Source organism: Cibotium barometz, chromosome 21 (genome assembly GCF_041138505.1).
Source record: "Cibotium barometz isolate CiBa-2024 chromosome 21, ASM4113850v1, whole genome shotgun sequence".
NCBI classification, from domain to species: Eukaryota; Viridiplantae; Streptophyta; class Polypodiopsida; order Cyatheales; family Cibotiaceae; genus Cibotium; species Cibotium barometz.
Genome location: NC_141066.1, coordinates 23,249,141 through 23,271,399, shown reverse-complemented (window position 1 = coordinate 23,271,399; position 22,259 = coordinate 23,249,141). Strand labels below are relative to the sequence as shown.

General features: G+C 40.0%; 1 protein-coding gene across 4 annotated transcripts in view; it reads left to right on the top strand.

Moving 5' to 3' along the window:
• LOC147626968 (protein IQ-DOMAIN 8-like) overlaps positions 1–3,537 on the top strand; it is a 37,204-nt gene extending 33,667 nt beyond the window's left edge. For all 4 annotated transcript variants that reach the window (XM_086815531.1, XM_086815530.1, XM_086815529.1 and 1 more), the window contains exon 6: positions 2,408–3,537. In XM_086815531.1, the coding sequence (XP_086671657.1) occupies positions 2,408–3,220 (813 nt within the window). In that variant the 3' untranslated portion in view covers positions 3,221–3,537. The remainder of the gene's footprint in view (positions 1–2,407) is intronic.
• Positions 3,538–22,259: the final 18,722 nt, after the last annotated feature.

The following is a 22,259-nucleotide window of genomic DNA, read 5'->3' as shown; positions in this document are numbered from 1 at the left end:
AGCGTACTACCACGCCACCCGCTAACATCATACACACCCTCTATGGCCAGTGGGAGAAACTTCAAGGCAACTCTGAGCATATGCAAAAGCGCTAAGATGCTTTTTTGCAAATTTGGTGCAACGATCCTTTCCTCGGATCAGAGATAGCAAGATTACTTGGCTTTACAAGCCATCTATTTCGTTGTTCCCCCTCCCCCCCATCGTATGAGATAGCCTTCCTCTGAGAGCGGCTAGCCAGTGAGGAAGAGCCCATCCCTCTATCCCCTATTGTTTTCTTGTCTCCCATGATTGAGACTAGGTCATGTACTTAGCCCATTTGGCTATGTTCTTGGTAACTAATGGAAGGATCTTTTCTTTGGGGGGGGAAAATGTAGTGACATATGGAGAAATTGATGGAGAGTTTTATGCTTGTCCTAAAATAGACATGAGTATCTACTGGTTATGTGGTAAAATACAATCTCCCTTCAATCTAAGATGACGATTGGAAAGGGAAGATCTTGTGGTTAGAATATTGTGTTGAAAGTATATGGCACTAGGACTTGTTAGTGCGTATTTGCCAACAACTAATGCAGAATGCTATTTGGTATGATAGTTGAGTTGATGTGGATTTGTGCTACGGTTGTTATGGTAGAGCTTGTTGCACTTCAAGATGGATGTCCTATTGGGATTCAACTCTTGGATGAAACTTGGATTGATAGTAAGCAATTGGATCTTTGTAACAAATCTACAAGAGGAGTCTTACAGTGGCCTAGGTAAGAGGCAATGGACTTGAGTAGATGCTATGAATGAATGTCCGCATCCAGGCATTTGCTTACATAGACTTGTCTCCTTATGCATTTATGAAGATGTGAATTGAACAGAAGGAGGGAAGTATGGTATGTCCCCACAAGCCTAGGGTTAGGTCTAGGGAAATGGACTAACCCAAGTTAGGGTTAGGGCTTAGCCGGGACATGTGGACATGGAGGGTTCACATGTGGGCTAAGGGTGCTAGCAAGATGAGGTCTAGATTGGTTAAGAGCTTATAATTAACAGCCTAGGGTTAATAATGGCTAAAGGCTTATAAATAAAGCAAGAAAGCTTATAAATGAAGAAAGAGCCAATAATAGAAAGGTTATTACTATGTAGTGACCTTGGGGGCACTGATGAGTTATTGAGGTATCCACATGGTGGACATGCGGGCTACCACGGGCATGCAAGACCTCATGACCATGGAGTTGCAAGGTGGGTGGTTTGGCCTAATGGTATGGGACGCTACGTTGGGGCCATCGGTACCAAGCAGGCTCATGGCGGCTTGGGGATGAGCCTAGAGGACTCTATGGTTGGGTGGTGAGTCGCTAGCCACAACCTATCGCAGTCATGCGATGCATACGATGTCGGGGCTATGAAACCTGGTTAGGGCTTCGGTTCTAGGTCAGATGATCCTTGGGCTTAGTCTGTGGAGACCTTACAAGGCTTGTTTTAAACTTGGATGGAAAAAACCCCCCATAGTGGGCACGGCACAAAAACCACAGGCTGCATCAAAGAGAGAAAAACAAAGCTGCAAATTTGGGCAAGGGGCCTGGGAGGGGGCTGCTGCAAGGGCAGTGAAGTGCCCCTTGTCGTTAGAGGGGGCTGGATTGTTGGGGTGAACGATGGTCCCTCATGGGAGGAGGCTGCAGCTCCTGTAGTGCCATGAAAGAGCCCCCCTTTGTTGAAGGAGATGGATGCTGTAGGCTATTTGTCTGTAGCAAGTGAAGTAACCACAGCATTATGGAAGAAACTAGGCGAGGCGGTACAAGCTCACCATCAAGATCACCTTGTGGTCGATGCAGGGTTGCAGCTTTATGGAGATGGCATGGAGGAGCTCCATCGAACAGGGCAGCAGAGGTGGGTGGGCACACCCACAGGAGCCCGGAGAAGGCTCTGAACCATGTCACAATATAGAGGAGGCTATAACACATATTAGATTGTTAGTAGGCAGTCATAGCTACTGTAGATGTACGCATAGACAAGCACAGAGTCTAGCCAAGGTAGCTACAATAACAGCATTGTATTATGTACAAGTTACGTGTACAAGCAGTGACCTCTATTATATAGAGAGTAAGAGGTCGTTACAACCAGTTACACACTAACGGACAAGTGTCCAGATGCATGAGTGATTAAGTGCATGAGGCATATATGTGAACATCCGTGATGCATGTGTGACTGGCAACCTTACTTCAACAGTTCTGTGGAGACTGCTTATTGCAGCCTCTCTCTCTCTCTCTCTCTCTCTCTCTCTCTCTCACACACACACACATGCACATTCACGCATTTGCGAGTCTATTTTTATGCATATAGTGTACATGTACAAATTATAAATGTAGCTTATTGCAGACTTACATCATTTACTTATTGTAGTACTGACATGCTCCTTTTATTGTTCCAGCTTTGGAGATCTGCACAAAAGGAAAACTCTTTGGTCATTGACAGTGAACATGATGAATCTCACTGGGGTTGGAGCTGGCTGGAACGGTGGATGGCTGCCCGCCCTTGGGAAACTGCTTACCTGGACGAGAACTCACAAGATAGAAATGACAGTTACTCAGAAGCAGATACCGAAAACGGAATGCACATGCCTGCAAGCACTGTAGTGGCAAACATGCAAGCTCGAAACCCACCACTGTTTGAATCAGTCGAGCAGAGCTCTATAGTCATGTCACCGCACCCAGAAGCCGAGAACCTTCTGCCGTCCTTTCATAAGAGCCCAACTGCGTTATCTCCAATGTCGATTCCAAAGCAGTTGTCTTCATCTTTGAAGCAAAGCAAGTCCAGCTCTTCTAGGGGCAATGGCACTCAAGATGGTGAGGCCGTGACATCCAATGGGGGACAAGCGCTGCCTGCAGAGCCGACAGCAGGAAAGGCTAACAACCGCTCGGCACCGAAGCAAGGGTCAAATGGGCGGAGCTTCTCGGGCATGCTTGATGACTCCTTATTAGGTTCCTCTGCAGTTCCCAGCTACATGGCTGCTACCCAGTCAGCGAAGGCGAAAGCTCGATCCCAGAGCAACCCCAAGCTGAGGCCCGCCGAGCCAGAAGACAAAACTTCTCCGACATCAAAAAAGAGGACATCTCCACCTGCAGAAGGCAAGCAAAATCCCGTTCCCAGGAGGAGCTTCAGATCCGCAAGCACTAAAGATTTGCCTTCCATGAAAGCATCTAGAGAGGGCGCTGGGCAAGCACCAAGGGCAAGCCTTCCCTGAGAGCATATAGGGAGGTGGTCGATAAGATGAGTAATATAGTACTTTGTGGCACATAACATATAACAGTCTAGATATCTCTCACTAGGGTGGGTACTGACTTCTGTATTGAGAAGGTGAGTTAGCATTATAGAGAGAGAGAGAGACAGAGACCGAGAGAGAGATTTTTATATAAGTGTGTCCACAGTTTATACAATTAGAGATAGAGATAGATAGAGAGAGTGTTTTTTTTCTACATATACAATAGATGTGGGGGCATATGCTCACTAGATTGTTTGTTTGTTTACAACAAGTAATTTTTAACCAAGCTTCAAACATAACGTATGGAGTGTTGAATACAAGTATTTGAATGTATGCTTTATAATCATATTGTACTTATCTAGATTACTTTTTTTTTTGGGACCAATAATATATATATATATATATATATATATATATAATAAAAAAAGATAAACTTTACATTGCATCCTTCCAACCCCACCACAGTCAGCCATCATCAACAGATTAATCAACCTCCATTAATCAACCTCCATTAAGCAAGCTACACACTAAATCCTATCTATCATGCTCAAAGACAAAAAAAGATTCATCCCATGACAACTGGTACCCAAGCAAAATGCAAGCTTCAACCAAAGGTTTAGTTGAGCAACCCCTAGGAGCTTGTTTTTCCAATACATTACCCTTCACATCCCTTTTTTTAAACCAAATTTTGACTTTTGGTCTAGTCCCTACTAGATTCTCAATAAAGGCAACAAAGATGTAACTTGCTCCAATTAGGTATTTCCATCTCCCATATTGCCTCCCACTTCCTTCTCCAACAGCAGAGCTGGAGCTCCAACTTACTTTCCAAGTTCTATTACAGTAAATGGCATTGTCCTCACTTCCTCTCAAAGCATTGTACAAAACTTTGGTTGTGCCTCTGTCCAGCTTAGATCCATTAAACCATGACCAATCCCTAATCCAACAAGATTCATCCACTACTATGGATGTCCAGCTTAGATCCATTAAACCATGACCAATCCCTAATCCAACAAGATTCATCCACTGCTATGGATGTCCAGCCTTTCTGCACCTCCTCCCAACACGTCTGACAAGTTGTGCTTCTCTATTAGATAAAGCAAGATCCATCTCCAATTGCTCAAGCTCCTTCCAACCCACTGATACTTCATCCCAACAGTCATTAAATCCCCTTAAACCCTTATTGTTTAATCTTTTGGGTATTTTGGGGTCTTGTAGAGCTAAAGGGGGGTTGAACTTATGAGTCCACCAGATCCCTAAACACATTAAAGAGTTCCTTGATGCTTGACCACAGCCATCCCAGATCATGAGTTCCAACACCTCTTTCCAATTAGTACACAGCATCCTGCACAGTGGGGACCCTGTTATTTTGAGAGGGGCATGAGAGAACACTTTATCCTTCCAACTTAGACTTGCCACACTCCATCAAAATAGACAGTTGAACAATCTACAAGTTCCCTTAGCATTTTTTACCAAATCTCCTTTTGATGAAGACATTTAGGAAGGAGCATAGCCAACTTGGCAATAGTATGGGAAGGACGATGAAGAATGCCTAACCCCCCTTCACTCTTAGGCATGCTAATTCTGTCCGAGGCCAGCCATGACAAAGCCTATTTATTAGACCCAGCATTCCGCCACACAAAATCTCTCACAGGTCTGATTGTCTTCCGCCACTGCCCTTTACCAAAGTCCAACACAAGGCATAGAAACATTATATAGGCATTCAGTTTTGTGTTGCATATTGCCACCCTATCATGAAAGGGGACCCTAATACCCTCCCATTTCTTCAATTTCACAAAGAATCTGTCTAATGCCCAATCTATCAACTCTTTTGTTGGTCACATCCACCCCAAATGGAACCCCTAAATATCTAACATCAGACATCTCCTCACCACCTCACACGCCCATCACTCCAAGTCAAAGTCATTGTCTTCAAACAGACTAATTAATTTAGACTTGTGAATATTACATTTGGAGCCTAAAGCATCAACAAACTCTTGTATAATGTTCAGAGCCAACATGACATTATCATTATCAGCTTCCAAGAAGAGTAAAGAGTCATCAACAAAACATTGGATAACCAATTGCTCCCCATTGCTTAACTTTAAACTAGTCACCCTCCCTCCATAAGAGGCCATCTCTAGGACCCTAATCAAAGGGTGAGAAGCAATAGCAAAAAGTAGGGGAGCAAGGGGACAGCCCTATCTCACTGATCTATTAACCTCAAATCCCCCAACAACTCTTCCATTCAATAGTAAGTTAGACTTGCCCCCCGAGGTGAGAGTGTATATGCAGGAAGACATTATGGAGCCAACCCCCATTTTTTCCATTACTCTAGCCACAAATGACCAATGCACCCTATCATATGATTTTTTCAAGTCTAACTGCAAGAGAATACATTTATGCTTAGTCCTTAGACCCACATCCCTACCAAACATAGCAGCATAAATATTGTCATATATGGATCGCCCCTTTATAAAGCCATGCTTTTTTTCAAAAATAATATCCTGAAGAGCAGGGGTGATTCTAATGGCAATGAATTCGGCCCAAATTTTGTATATAACATTCCACAAAGTAATAGGCCTCGAGTGATTAAACTTGTTCACAAGCATTCTGTTTAAGGATAAGTTTCACCAGCCCTTCCTTTAAGTCCCTATCCAGGTTGCCTGATTTAAAGGATTCACTGCACATTCTCCAAACACTCCTTAAGAGAGGACCGAAAAGTAATAAATAACTCCACAGATAGACCATCCCAGCTAGGGGATTTTTCTCTCCCCCAGTGTTAAGAGGGCCTCCCATCATTCCTCGAGTTCTATATCCATTTCCAACCATTTAGCTCTATTAGGATCCATACTCTTACTAACTTGTTCAAGAAGATTGGATTCAGCTTGGACCCTTCTAGTTGAGTGATCCTCCTTGAGACTGAGAGTTGCTCCTAAAGACTCAACCCATTTCTTGGCTATTAATCTCAACCCTTTTAGCTCCTGCCCATTATCATCCAAAACCCTACCGACGATAACCTCCTTGCCTTTTAACTTTTCAATCAGCTTGTAACCATCTGGTCTCCTTTTGTTGGTGAAGGTTTTCCATTTATACCTAACCTCCTCCTTCTTGGAGCATTTCTCATGTTCAAACTCTAGCCTAGCTCGGCACTTAAAATATCAATTTGTTAGTTTCCCAACCTGCCTCTTCTTTTAAAGAGATTCCAAGAGATCTCCCCATCTCTTTCTTTCATGTCTACCTTCCTCAACTCTTAATTTCCCAACCCCCCTAATTATGCCCTACATTTCATTGGCAAACAACCTCTAAGAACCTTTTGCACATTGCCTCTCCCTTTGAATCTCTCTATAGCTTCCTCAATTTGGCTGACAAACAATTTATCCGTTTAGAAGCAGATTGCTAACCCTTAGTTTCCTAGTGGGAAACCTATTTAATTCAACTTCTTCCCATCCTAGCACATGCCATCCCCATTTAAGGGGCATGTCGTCAGACAAAGTAGTGTTGGAATCAATTGACATTTTTAGAGTATGAGGTACCCATGTGGCTTGTTGGCTAAAGAACACCCTATCTATCCTAGAAGAGGACCCAAAATATTGCAGACTAAAATATGAATGTCCAGGATCTGAGCCCTAGTCACCCATCTCCCAACCATTGTTACAAGACCATGGTACATGGAGATTATATTATTTCCACAAAATTAAATAATAAAAGAAATTAACCAAAACATCATAGCATAAATCAAAAACATGAAAGATCAAAGAATATAAAAATCAAAGAACACAAGACTGGGTGCAATCTCCCCCCGATGTGTGTGGCTCCACCCCACACACGATATTTAAATCATATTCATAAATTTAGCCCTTGGAGCCATAAATAGCATAGCTTTTTCCAAAATTGGGCTTTTACAAAATTGAACCTTAGTCCAATGCTTTTAAAGCATCTCATAAAAAATAAACCTTGCCCAACATATGTACAATGGGCCAAACCATACAAAATTAAATATTTAGCATATGTGCTTGGCTAGATAATCTTGTCCAAAGTCCACCTTGGTCATCTCGAACTCATGATGTATACTCAACATAGTCCATAATGTTAGATCATAATTACTTTGGAATCACTCACAAAAATAATTATAACAAATGGAAATCATTCATAACCATGCTTCACACATGAATCATGCATCACACATAATTATTTGGATTCACTCCCATGATAAAATATTCTGAAAAATCTCACTCTCGTGATAGTCCTCCCATTTGAGAAAAACAACCATCCTCGGTTGTAACTATCAGCACACTCGAGTGATCAAACACATTAATTATTCCCACATTGGATTCACTCACAATGTTTGAATATGCATCACACGTATTCACAAAGTATGTTATTATGTATTTAAGTGGATTCACTCCCACATATCCTCACACGCATCACACATGCCTTAGAGTTGATCGGACTCACTCACAATCAAACTCACACATTGGATTCACTCACAATGTTTTCATACGCATCACACATATTCAGAGAGTATACCACACGTCTCACACGTGTCATAGTTGGTTGGACTCACTCACAAAACTAACTAGGGTCACCCTCATTAATTCAAAAAAGTTGATTGGATTCATTCACAAATCAAACAATTACTTGTACATTGGATTCACTCACAATGTTTTTATACGCATCACACCTATTCAAAAAGTATACCACACATCTCACGTGCCACAGTTGGTTGGACTCACTCACAACCAACTAGGGTCACTCTCATCAAGAATTATTTCAAAAGAGTTGATCGGACTCACTCACGATCAAATTCACAGAACCTTTATATGTGTCACATGTGTCTTAGAGTTTATCAAACTCACTCACTCACAATCAAACTCACACATTTCTTACATGCGTCACACTTGGTTGGATTCACTCACAACTAGATTAATCACACTTGGGTCACCCAAGATATTCTTTTTACTTATTTGATCACCCAATAAATTAATTACTGTAACAACCATCCTTTAAGCCTAACTTTCCTCTTAGTCCTTCCCACTTCATCTTTTCATGTGCCATTAACATAGTGCTCCCCCCACTTCATCTTTTCATGTGCCATTAACATAGTGCTCCCCCCACACCTATCCCTCTGTTTCTCAACCGTATTGAAGTCCCCCATAAGAATGCAGTGCCCATGACAGTTTAAGTTAGCTATCCATTCCCACATCCCACTCCTCACCTTATGGTTATGAGCCAAATAGATTATGTTCCTAAATAGCTATAATATACAAATCTCAATCCTTAATCAAACTCCAAAAAGCAGTACTCTTCTTTTTTTCTTTGATTCCCTTAATATCCCATGAACAACCACTAATTATAATAGTAGACCTCATGAGAGTGCAGTCTCGGGAACCATCTCTATCTCCTCTCCACTCCCCCCTTGATCCCCTTCTTTTTGAATCCCTTTCCAGGCTTCCTCAACTTGCCAATTGAATTTTTGTACTAATGAAGTCCCACTATCCTCTTTCCCTAATGGGTTAAAAGGATTCGAGTACATCTCACTAGGCTTATGCTACCAGACTGTTTGCTACCCTGGTTATTCCCAACACCATCCCCACTTGCCTTCTTGTTGGCTTCCTCTTTAGCCTGCCTCACACTCATTTTCCCCTTCACTGTTTTCCAGCCTCCCTCTCCTATAGAGTCCCCAACGTTCTCTTCAGTATTTTTACCCTTATCCTCTTCCCCTTTACCCCTACCAACTTCCTTTTCCCCACTTTCAGTCTATCCCCCTTGCTTATCCTCACTTTCAACCTCTATTCTATCCTGACCCCCTTTAACGCACTTCCTAGCAATATTTCCAAACCCACCGCATTTGAAGCATGCACCGGGAAAAGGTCCAAATTTCAGCATCAACTCCATCTTGCCTAAGTCACCTAAATCCGCCTCTACAGACTTCGCAGTTTCTGTAGCTCTATTCCAAGTAATACACACGATGTTACCCTATCGATTACCCGCATCTTCCTTAGGTAAATATAGTACCGGGGCAATCACACAAGCAATCTCCCTCAAAGCAAGACGAAGCCGCGAAGGTAGCCTAACAACTTCCACCCACACAGGGCAAGACTTAGACAATTAACATCAAAGAAGGGGTCAAAGGGAATAACATGCATCAGCCTGTGGTCCATGAAGAGGGGAGTTCTAGCAAACAATTTCGATAATACTTGCGCTTTAGTAAACAAAATATTAAATAACCCTTTGCCTATATAGAAAACCTAAGAAATCACTCTACCCCATGAAAAACATCATCATGTAGCCATCTCGCTACGTCGGCTTTTGATAAGATCCTACCTGAGTAAAACACAATCACACTGCACAAAGAAAACAAATCAACTTGGCTAGTTGATGGGACACTTGCAAACATACCTTCTCTCCTTTGGTTAGGGGCTTCTGTGCATGCGTAACGAGTCTATTGGCTTAGCGAGGACTTCTTGCGGTCCCTACTTTCGTCCTCCGTCACCTGCGACCTCTTCATCTCTTCAGAACCTTCATCCCCCCAACCTCCAACACCTTCATCTGGGTGATGCTCCTAGTTACACTCCATGCATGCAGCCCGCCACCCTTCAGTAGTAGGTACTGGAGCATGCAATCACACATGTGAGGGTGCACCCCAGTCACCCATGACTGTCGCCGGCTAGTGCTTGTATTAAAAGCCACTTTACCTCCTCTCTAAACCTTCATAACCTTCGAGCTTCTCTCTCCCTCTCTCCTTATCTAGATTAGTTCTATGAGGTGCCTGATGTCTTGCACTTTTGGGTTGTTTATGGATCATGTGTTGTCCTTTGGCTCCTTTATGTGTGTGTAGAATTGAAACCAATAGATAGTCTTTTAGTGATAAATCTCTACATAAAGCTTCATGGCTAGGCTTTTTGTTGAGCATCCTATTGTTTGTACTTGGTCTCATACATCTTTTTGACCTTCTCCATATGTTAAAAATAAAGCTTAAGGGTTCTCTGTCTCTGTGTCTCTCTCTCTCTCTCTCTCTCTCTCTCTCTCTCTCTCTCTACCTTGGATTATATAATCACTCTATGAGCCATCATAGAGGAGGGAACACCACAAAAATAACATATGCATTGTTGTTTTGTGGATTTTTGTAAAGTTTTAGTTTAGTTTATCCTGATCCCATCTATTTGTGCATTTTGTAGGAGCTCCAGCTCCCACCACTTGACATGATTTGGGGTGTAATGACCTTATATAAGAGAGTGACTAGGTGAGTTCATGCACCAAGTGAACTCTCTGGGGAAATATGCAATACTATTAGAGTCAAACACAGTTGCCCACTCTCTCCTACACTTTGGTCTATACCACCTTGATGACTAGTAACCTTTATGGACAGCTTCAAGGAGAGAAGCTCATCGATAACTCAGATAGTGGTGCCCATATTGTAGTATGTAGATGCCATGGCCTTGATCTTAGATTCAGCCAAGAGCTAACATAAATGTTTCGATACATTGGAGAGGTTTTACAATGAAAGAGACCTTACCATTATTGTAAACCTTGGTAAGACCAAGGTCATGGTCTTGTCAACACATCCTATAAGGTTACATCATGTCATCCTTTGGTATCGCAATGGAGATTGTGAAGAACTATAAATACTTGGGAGTCACCTTTGTTGAGATGTGCGAGCTAACACTCATGATGTGCCTTAGTGACCATTCCACCTTTACACCACTAGTGCATTTGGTAGTTGACACAATGGATGTTCGCTAGTGATTCTACAATTGGCAAAACCTTTCTAGTTTAACCGAGTTATAGTATACTTATCTTGCTAGCTCATTATGGACTGCTTGCACATAGTACTCTAGTACTTATATTGGTTTCATTTTTATCATTTGTAGACCTCATTTTTTAAGAGCAACAAGAAGAAGCAAATTCCAATCTACCATCTTTGTGTGTATGTCATCCATTATTGTGTGAATGTGTGTATGTCTTATCCATTGTTGTGTGAATGTGTGTATGTCTTATCCATTGTTGTGTGTATGTCTTATCCATTGTTATGTGAATGTGTTTGTGTGTGTCTTATCCATTGTTGTGTGAATGTGTGTATGTCTTATCCATTGTTGTGTGAATGTCTTATCCATTGTTGTGTGTATGTCTTATCCATTGTTATGTGAATGTGTGTGTGTGTGTGTGTGTGCGCGCGCGCGCGCTTGTAAGAGCTTAAGCTCTCTCTCTCTCTCTCTCTCTCTCTCTCTCTCTCTCTCTCTCTCTCAATCTTTTTATGGTATCAGAGCCTAGTTTAAGCTAAGGAAAGGAAGCTACAAAGGCAAAGGAAGTGGTATACAAGGTGAGGCCTTCTTATTTTGGTACGACGCCCCGTAGGTAGCTCTGGGAGCTACACGCACTTGATTGAGGAGTTGTCTTCTTGTTGTTGCAGGTGCAAAAGGTATGGTGTATATTACTACACAAAAAAAATTATGGGTAGATTTATATTTCGAGCGCGTTTTGGCCTCTATTTGGCCAGTACAAGGTGTTTTTGGACACTTATGGGAAGTTTTGGTTTGGGACTATTCATACAGAAATTGTTTGATAACATTAACCAAATTGTAATTGAGAAGCTAGACTAGAATAACTTCCATGCGTGGAAGTTCATAATGACCAATTTCCTAATGGAAAAAAGCTTTTAGGACTAAATTGAAGGAGACAATGAGGAGCCTCCAGAATTTTATGAAAAGAACTCAACTCCAACAAAGATAAAGGCATTCAAAGACTAGAATCAGGGTGCAAGGAAATTCATGTATTGGTTGTTAATCAGTGTGACAGACACTATGATAGGACATAGGATTCCAACACTTTAGCATCAATTGCATGGTAAAACCTGGTGAAGATGTTCCAGACAAACATAAAGGCAAGGAAGTTGCTACTAAAATAGGAGCTGCATATAGTGGAGAAGAAGAACATGTCTATCAATGAGTATGCATTAAAGATCAAGAACAAGTCTACTATCAATGAGTATGCATTAAAGATCAAGGGTATTATTGAATCTCTCAGATCTATCAATGTCTCAGTGGAAGATTATGACTTGGTGAGCATATATTTTAATGGGCTTGGCAAAGAATACAAGCCATTCAAGATCTATATTGCTGTAAGAGAGAATGTTCCCAACTTTTACAATTTGGGGACTATATTGATCATAAAAGAGAAGTCTTTGGGTGAAGATTGTTTCTCCCAAAGCAAGAACACTTCAGAATATGCCTTTTACTCAAATTCAAGTAGAGGTAAAGGTAGAGGTCATGGTTGAGGCCAAGATGGTGGTTGTTTTGGAAATCAAAATTATGGATAGCAATAGTCCAATGCTTCATAGAGCAATAATAAACATACACAGGTGGAAGAGACCAGTCTTAAGCTAGGGGGATCTATAGAGGCTGACATAATTGGCAAAGATAATAATCAGGATTAGGCTAAAAGGATTGCTTTTATTGTGGTAAACCAGATTACTTTGTAGCAAAATGTCGCAAGAAGCAAAGTGACATAAAAAGTGGCAAGTTACAGTTAAATAATTATACATCTTCAAGCAAGAAGGTTGAAGATAAATGTGAGTTGTTTGTTATGCAGTAGAATCTCGTAAGAAGCAGAGTTGTTTGTTATGCAGTAGAATGTGAGAGTTGTTTGTTATGCAGTAGAATGTCGTAAGAAGATAAATGTGAGAGTTGTTTGTTATGCAGTAGAATGTCGTAAGAAGCAGAGTGACATAAAAAAGTGATAGGTTACAGTAAAACAATTACGCATCTTCAAGCAAGAAAGATGAAGATAGATGTTAGCAGTTGTTTGTTATGTAGCACATGTTGAATTCAGTGACTATAGATGTATCCACAAACATTGATGATATATAGTATGTGGATTCTAGAGCCTCTAACCACATGACTTGTCATGGTGAGTGGTTTAGAGATGTCAAAAATTTGAAAAAACCAGGTTATGTAAAGATGGGGGATGACATGGCTCATCCTATTGATCACATTAAGAATGTGCCATCGGCTATATAGGATAATAAGATGACGTCCTTGGTTGATGTACTTCATGTTTTTAGTATAACAAAGAATTTGGTTTCTGTTGGGCAAATGGTTAAGCAAGGTTTACACATTCACTTTAACCCTGAGGGCTGCTATGTTGAGGACTTTAACAACAAATGTCATTTGGTTGCAAAGGGAAAAAGAGTGGGCACAATGTTTACTTTAGATGTAAGCATTCCTGAGATGAAAGGGCAAAAGAGTGGCCATAATGTTTACTTTAGATGTATGCTTGAGGTGAAAGCTGCTATGTTTATACAAGTTGCAGGTGTTGTGGCCAATATAGATATTTGGCATAAACGTATTGGTCATGTAAATAAGCAATGATTAAAGTCTATGCAAAATTTAAAAATTGTTACAGGTTTGCCAAAGGTTAAGGTGGATGAAATGCATAAAATATGTGAAGTATGTCAGTTTGGAAAGCAAACAAAGAATGTATTTCCACATGAGAGGAATGTAAGTAAGAGAGCACTTGATGTGGTGCACTCATATGTATAGGGGCCAACAAAGACGGAATCAATGGGAGGATGTCATTATTATGTATCTTTCATTGATGACCACACAAGGAAGTTGTGGGTCTATTTCATAAAAGAGAAAAGTGAAGTGTTTACTCACTTTCAGAATTTCAGAATGTTGGCTAAAAGAAAATAGGTTTGCAGGTTAAGTGCCTAAGGTCACATGGAGGGGGAGAGTACTTCTCCAATGAGTTCAGTGTGAGTACATCTCCAATGAGTTCAGTGTGAGTACTTGAGACCTCTCCAATGAGTTCAGTGTGAGTACTTGAGACCGCTTACCATTATTGGGCTAAAGCAATTTGTGACTGCAATTTATATTATGAACAAGGCCCCCACAATGGTAGTGCGTGGTGTGACTCTAGAGGCACAGTATAATGGCAGAAAACCAAATTTGTCACACTTGAAAGTGTTTGGATGCATTGCATATGTACACGTTCCCACGTTGGATCCAAAGGTTGAAAAATGTGTGTTCATTGGTTACTCCCTTGAGAAAAAGTGGTATAGATGTTATAACCCTATCACACTGTAGTGAGTTGTGATACTTCTTGAGTATAGAGGTGATTAGATCACATGATGGAATTTGGCTATTATAGAGGTAATATGCTTTGGATATGTTATCCAAGTATGAAATGATAGGTTGTAAGTCAATCTCAGTGACATTCGAGGGGAGCACAAAATTATATGCATTAGATACATGTGATTTTTTTGAGGACCCTACTATGTACATGCACATTTAGTGGGTTTGATTTGCATGACTATCACCATGCCAGATTTGAGTTATGCTATTGGGTTATTAAGTCAATTTATGCAGGCCCTAAGGAAGCCACACTTGGATGTGGCTACTAGGAGGATACTAATGTATATAAAGTCCATAGTACACTATGGACTTTTTTATGAGGTTGGAATACTGGTACATATACATGGATACATAGATATAGATTGGCCTAGTAGTGTCTTAGAATAGTGGCTTTATGTTTTCTTTGGGAGTGTTGATATTAGTTATAGAAGGAAGAATAAACCAACGATTGTTTTTTTGAGTACAGAGGCTGAGTATGGGGGCACTGCAACATTTTGGTGGCAACATGTGAGGTAGCTTGGTTGCAAAAGCCATTAGTACATATGGGTGAGCTCATGGGAGTATGGATGTTATTATGACAACATGAGCATAGTTGGTGTGAATAACCTAGTGTACATGCTAGAATGAAGCACATTAAGGTGCATTATCACTTTATGAGGGATAGTGTTCTAACATGTTATGTGGATTTTTAGTGTATATTAGCATAGAGGATAAGGCAGCTGACATCTTCACAAAGGCATTAGGTATAGAAAATCTCTGTAGGTTTAGGAGCATTCTTGGAGTGGAGGGTATAGAGTTAAGCTTAGGGAGAGTGTTGTTAGCCTATAAATTTATGCAAAGATTGACACAATTTTGGGTGCTACATTGAAACCTTTTAGCAATTTAGTTAAATGCATTTGTAATTTGATATGCTTTTCATTGTAAAATCTATTGTAAAAGGCATGGAAAATAATAGTGGGTCTGCATAAATTAATGACATGGCCTTAGTGTGTGTGTAATGTTTTGGAAGGTGTTAGGATACTTTTACAATTTTATATGTTGCATAATAAAGGTCTCATGAACCTTAGTCGAAAAATGTAATCAAACTTTTTCAATAAAATATCAAGAAAAGGAAGGAGTGGAGAGTCATGTGATGTGTGGGCGGTTGGGGTAGTTGCAACTCCTCCTTTCCCTATATCTCCCATCCAAACATTTCTTTCTTTCTGTCTTGCTTGGCACAACTCTTGTTCTTGTTCTTTTCTCTCTTGGTGTTTCTTATTCTTGCAACTATGGAAGAAGAGGGAGAGAGTGAAGATGGCGAGGACGATGATATATTTTATGTGCCTTAGTTCTTGTGTGTGTGTGGGTGTTGTTTTCTTAGCAAGAGAACTTGCATGCCTTGAGACTAGGGATTTTGGTGCACAGTTGAGAAGGGGTGGTCTTTAAGTTTACAAATAAGAAGGTGATGGTACCAAATTCTAGTGTTGAGAAGAGATGGTCAGTGAGTTACAATCTGTGGAGCCCAAGAAGTAGCCTTTGATGTGCACTTTACATGCAAGAACATGAAGGAGAAGCCTGAGGTCGCTTGCATTATATAGCCTATGCTCACGTGAGAGTGTGCACAAGGCGTGCCTGTGATTCTTGAAAGATAAAAGCAATCAAATTGATTCTTGAAGGCAAGAAGGCCATGTCATGTCATCAAATTGATTCTTGAAAGACAAAAGCAATTAAATTGATTCTTGAAGGCAAGAAGGCCATGTCATCCGCATTGTAGCAGCCAAGACAAAGAAGAGAACATAGCTATGTGAGAGCCTCTAGCACTTGAGAGAAGACGATGGTTGCAAAGAAGTCTCAAGCTCATGGAATTAAGAAGAAAGCAAGGCCATTCTATAGGTGATCATAAACAAAGAGATGCCTTGCCTATAGCATGCACCTCCACCATTTACAGTTTGCAAAGCCTTGTGGAGTGCCAATCACCTGTGGGGCCTGATAAAGATGATGGAGATGCTGTTGCACTCTGCAAATCATCAAGCCAAGCCAGAAACACGACACTACTACACTCCTTATGATGATCTCAACGTGGCCAGAGTGACTACGTGGTCAATGTGCATTTTCAAGAGTGGCACAGGCTGGAGAATGCTAATTAGTCCTGCAGAACAACTTGCACCATCATCCACATCATCAACAACCATCTATGTAGATTCATTGACGACCACCCATTTGTAGAAAGAAGATAAGGTTTAAGTTTTAAACCTTAATTATAATAAGGTTTACAAAGTATGGTGTAAAATATCTCAAGTAAGCAAATGTGGCTCCAAAGCTCTTCTTCATGTTCTCTTTGCCAAGATTCCAAACCCATCTCACAATAAGAACCCATAGTATTAGTTTTTTTTCCGAGATAAAACCCAATCTTCCCTTTAAAAAATTATATAAAAACATAGACACCTACCCTATAAATTGGGAAGAGTTCTTCATGATGGATTTTTTATGAGGGCGCTTTCAAAATATTAATCTTTTGATGGGATTTGTACCATGAGTTTTCCCATGGTTTAAAGAGCTTCATGATGGTTTTTTCATGGTTTTCTTGTCAAAGGTGTGGGAATTCTGTTATAGGTGCTTGGAGGGGTGTTTTGTCTTGTTCTTTTCAAGTCAAATCGATAAAATTTTTAGAGGTGTTAGTGATGAACAAGGAGTTGGAGTTGAGATGTGAAGTGTTGGAGTTTTTGAATGGGTGCTGATTGTTGGAGTTGAGATGTGAAGTGTGTGGGAAGAAGTGTTGTTCTTGGATGGGTGCTGATTGTTGAGGTGGTCCAATGTGAAGAGAAGGGAATTGTTCAAGATTGTGGTTTCTTCATCGACATGTTTGATGTGCTAATTCTAAAGTAAAGCTTTCTTTTTAATACTCATAAGGGTGCTCGCAAGCTAAGTGGAGGAGGAATGTTAGCCTCTAATTTGTGTAATGTTTGGCACAATTTTAGGTGCTACATTGAAAACATTTTAACAATTTGGCTAAATACATTTGTAATTTAATGTGCTTTTCATTGTAAAATCCATTGAAAACATTTTAACAATTTGGCTAAATACATTTGTAATTTGATGTGCTTTTCAATGTAAAATCCATTGTAAAAGGCATGGCAAATAGTAGCGCATTTGCATAAACCAATGCCATTGTGTACTCATGTTTTGGAAGGTGTTAGGACACTTTTAGATATCACAAAATAAAGATCTCATGAACCTTAGTCTGAAAATGTAATCAAACCTTTTTCAATAAAATATCAAGAAAAGAGAGGAGTGGAGATATGTGGGAGATTGGGATGGTTGTGACTCCTCATTTGTTCATATCTCTCTTGCACATGTATCTTTATTTCTCTCTTGCTTGGCACAACTCTTATTCTTATCTCTCTTGCTTGGCACAACTCTTATTCTTATCTCTCTTGGTGTTTCTTGTTCTTGCAACTATGGAAGAAGAGGGAGAGAGTGAAGATGGTGAGGATGATGATATGTTTTGTGTGCCTTAGTTCTTGTGTGTGTGGGAATCATTTTCTTGGCAAGAGAAGCATGCTTACATGTCTTGAGACTAGGGGTTAAGTCCTAAGCATATAACTTTTTTGCCTTGATCCTTTGTTTGTGTGTGTATTTTGGTACCATGGGTAGGGTAGTCAAGTGTTAAGATATCATGCTCAACTAGTGCAGATATCATGCTCAACTAGTGTAGATATGGGTGACACACTAGGATGATAGCATTGCACTCCCATCACCACCTATATGGTTGGTGAGATTATTGGTGATATGATGCCCGTGGTTTACATATTATGTGTTAGCCCTTTTGGTTTACTAGAGATATGACATAGTTAAAGCACTAGCATAGTCAGGTTCACACTATGGATCGACATTTGTATGTTATTGTAGGAGAGTACTTTCCCTTATAGTATGTACTCTTATATTTAGGTTATGGTTATAGAGAAGAGAAGAGAGATTAGAAGAAAATTAAGCCATCCATCTCTCTTGTGTGCTTATCTATGTAGCAAATTATATGGTAGTGATATGTGAACGTAGGCTAATAATGGGCCAGAGTACTTTTTTCCTCTTTAGGAGGTTTTTTTTCCCAAGAATATATATGCACTCTTGTGAGTGTGTAAGTGACCATATCATGTTACTTGTACTTCACTCACTCTCATCAATCTACTTTGAGTGTTGTGCTTTTATCTATTTCTCTTTACTTGTTGCATCTATGTCTGTGTCGCTACATTAATCTCTAGTCTAATGATTAGTATTAGAGCAAGTTCTCTTGGCTCTCACCCCCTTGTCATCTTCTCCTTGAGTTTGTCTTTTGATTATCTCATATTGAGCTATTCTATTAGGTAGAGAAGGTATACCTTATAGTGTGTTGTTAATTACACTGACCAAATTTTTACGTGTTTTCAAGCATTTTAGGCACATTTTAGGGGCTCATTTGTATGCTATAAGTTTTCACAGGCATCTCAGGATAGTATCAGTTTGAACTATTTTTGGCTTATCTACACAATAGCAATTGTATTTGTTGTGCAAATAGTGTTGTTGGTCAGCATTTTCAACATCGTATTTTCAAGTTCATCTTTAACAGCTTCAACACCATCATCAACATTATCATCGATTTCTGCATTCATGTCATCATTTTCACACTCTACACTCTATAATTTTTTGTACAATTTGTAGGTTTCCATCATCATCAATGATCTACTGGAACTAGCCATTTTGGTTGCATTCAATGGGCATTGGTAGCACCTCTCGTCGATAGTTGGGATATTTAATTTTTGTGTCAAATATTAGCTATTTGCAGGTAGAATGGTCTTCTGCTACTTGCCATGGTCCTTGTTTTCTTCGGTGGCAACATCATCTTGTGACTCTCCATGATTGGGGACGCATATGTGATGCTAGATTCTTACTTGGGATTCTTCATATGTAGTACCATGGGTTACCCGACATGATCAGATTATACACAACTTTTGTTGACTTTGTGTATACATTTGGGACATCCAGACTTCGACCATTGGATCCTTCATCATCTATTTTATGTGATGAGGATATGTTCATTTAGGCCATAGCTGGAGGATAGAGTTGTGGAGTTTATTGTCTATACATGTTCGTCATCTATGGGATGAGAGAGATTGGCACATTCAGTGATCCTTTGACTATTGGTCATTGAGATATTTCTTGGAGGCAGATGGATCAGTTTTTATCAGTTGGGATGACTCCTATGGTTGCATATTTGAGTGTCCTACATTCTTGAGTAGCCATGATTATATTCATGAGAGTATGTATACTACATCAACCTCGGCACATATGATGATGTATCATACCCACATACCTATATTGATGTATCGCACACATACACATGATGATATTGATGTATCGCACACACATACACATGATGATAGTGATACACATACACATACTGCCATTGACACATATGCACATGATGATGATGTATGTGATAGTGATAGTGATAGTGATAGTGATAGTGATAGTGATAGTGATAGTGATAGTGAGAGTGATGTGTGTGAGTCAGATCATGTGGGAATGATCTTGATGGGAGGGATGACAACGAGCATTCTGAGCATTGTGATTGATGTAACGCCTATGTCTACCTACCTTCCAACACATCATAGTGATGCATTAGACTATCATGGGGATCAGCTCTTGACTAGTGATGCATTAGGAGATAGTGATGCATTAGACTATCATGGGGATCAGCTCTTGACTAGTGATGCATCCATTGCAGTATGTGAGATTTGGGATGATGATACTTTGCATATTGATGAGCATACAATAGTGCATGAGGAGCATAGACCCGAGTTTCTAATACTAGATGAGTCAGGTTACTCTTTTAGATCCTCAATTCATGGAGATATCAATGATTCTATCTCTATTCCTAGGTCTCGTAGCATACATGGCAGCATGTACTTAGGTTTAGTGCATATACTTGGTGGGCAGTTGGGCATTGCACATGCGCATAATGATGATTTTGTTGAGGTGAGGCTTTGTAGGAGAGAGAGGATTATGCATATGGATCTAGAGAGCTTTGCATTTGATCTAGACATCTCCTTAGATCCTATATTGTTGGAGATAGATTTATCATGGAATATAGGGCACATAGGGGATGCTTTTTGCTACATATAAGCTTAATGTGACCAACTATCTGCCATTATGGTCCTATATGATGCGTCATGTATTGGTCACCAAAGGGCTATGGAATGTTGTTATTGGCATTGAGGCATGCCATGTCTTGCCAACAAAACATAGTATAGGTACTTTGGATGGTGAAAAAAGTTTTGATGTAACTATGACATCCACCTTTGCATCTCTTCGATAACCAAATAAGCTAGATGGGATGACAGGGAAACATAGGCATATACATTAGCGGCACTTTTAGTGAAAAGGTAAATTATTCCTCATATTCACCTCCGCATCTTTCCCACAGCAAAACAAGCCAGATGGGATATTAGGGATGCATAGGCACATGCATTAGAGGCACTTTAAGTGTGAAAAGGAGAATTATTCCTCATATTTTCTTATCATGTAAAACTATGAAGCATGCTTAGGATGTTCTTATTGCTACGCTTTACCAGGTGTGTAACGAGGCACGAGTGCCCTACTTATACACACAATTAGAGTTCAAACATATGAGAATGAGGGAGATTTAATGGATGTGTTCCTCATAAGAGTTAAAGATATCAAAGATTAGCTGGCATGTATTGATGAGGCTTATCCAAATAATTATTTATTGTTCTCACCATTCTACTAGATTCATACTAGTGTTTTACATCTACACTTTGACTCACGAGACGAAGTGTAACCCCAATGCCCTTACTTTTGATGAGTTGGTTGCAGTGCTCATGCAAGAAGAGGAATCTTGGAAAAACCAAACTAATATGCATCTGGGATATCAGGTATTTGCTTTGCCAGTCAAAAAGGTAAAGGCTATAAGCCAAAGGCAGAATCAATAATCTTTTAGAAAGGATGTTGAGAAGGGGGGTGATAAGGCTAAGAAGAAAGGCAAATGACATTAAATTAATAAATGCAAAAAAAAGGCCAAAGAAGGAGAAGAAAGAGTCAGGAATATCTATGGGGTGGCTGATGCATTAGCACCAAGTGATGAAAAAAAAGGATTCAATGATTGGGCATTCATTGTGCACTACTACAGTTACGATCCTTCTGTCCATGACGTATGCATGCTAGTGACAGATCATTGTGTATGGCACTTTGATATTGGTGCTAACAAGCATATTACTTGTCAGCGTGATTTATTTTCCTTAGGAATGGCTATGGGGTGGCTGATGCATTAGCACCAAGTGATGAAAAAAAAGGATTCAATGATTGGGCATTCATTGTGCACTACTATGTGCACTACTACAGTTACGATCCTTCTGTCCATGACGTATGCATGCTAGTGACAGATCATTGTGTATGGCACTTTGATAGTGGTGCTAGCAAGCATATTACTTGTCAGCGTGATTTATTTTCCTTAGGAATGGCTATGGGGTGGTTGATGCATTAGCACTAAGTGATGAAAAAAAAGGATTCAATGATTGGGCATTCATTGTGCACTACTACAGTTACGATCCTTCTGTCCATGATGTATGCATGCTAGTGACAGATCATTGTGTATGGCACTTTGATAGTGGTGCTAGAGCAAGCATATTACTTGTCAGCGTGATTTATTTTCCTTACTTGAGTCTACTCCTCAAGGAGAAAAAATTACATGTGTAAACAACTCCTTGTATCCAATAAAAGAAGTTGGTAAGTTTGTTCTCACTGCTATAAATGGTGGAATAATCACTCTCTTAGAAGTCTTGTTAGTGCCAAGCATAAAAAAGGACTTGTTGTTAGTCTCAAAAAAAAAAGGATGGGAATCTCAAGCTGTGCATTGA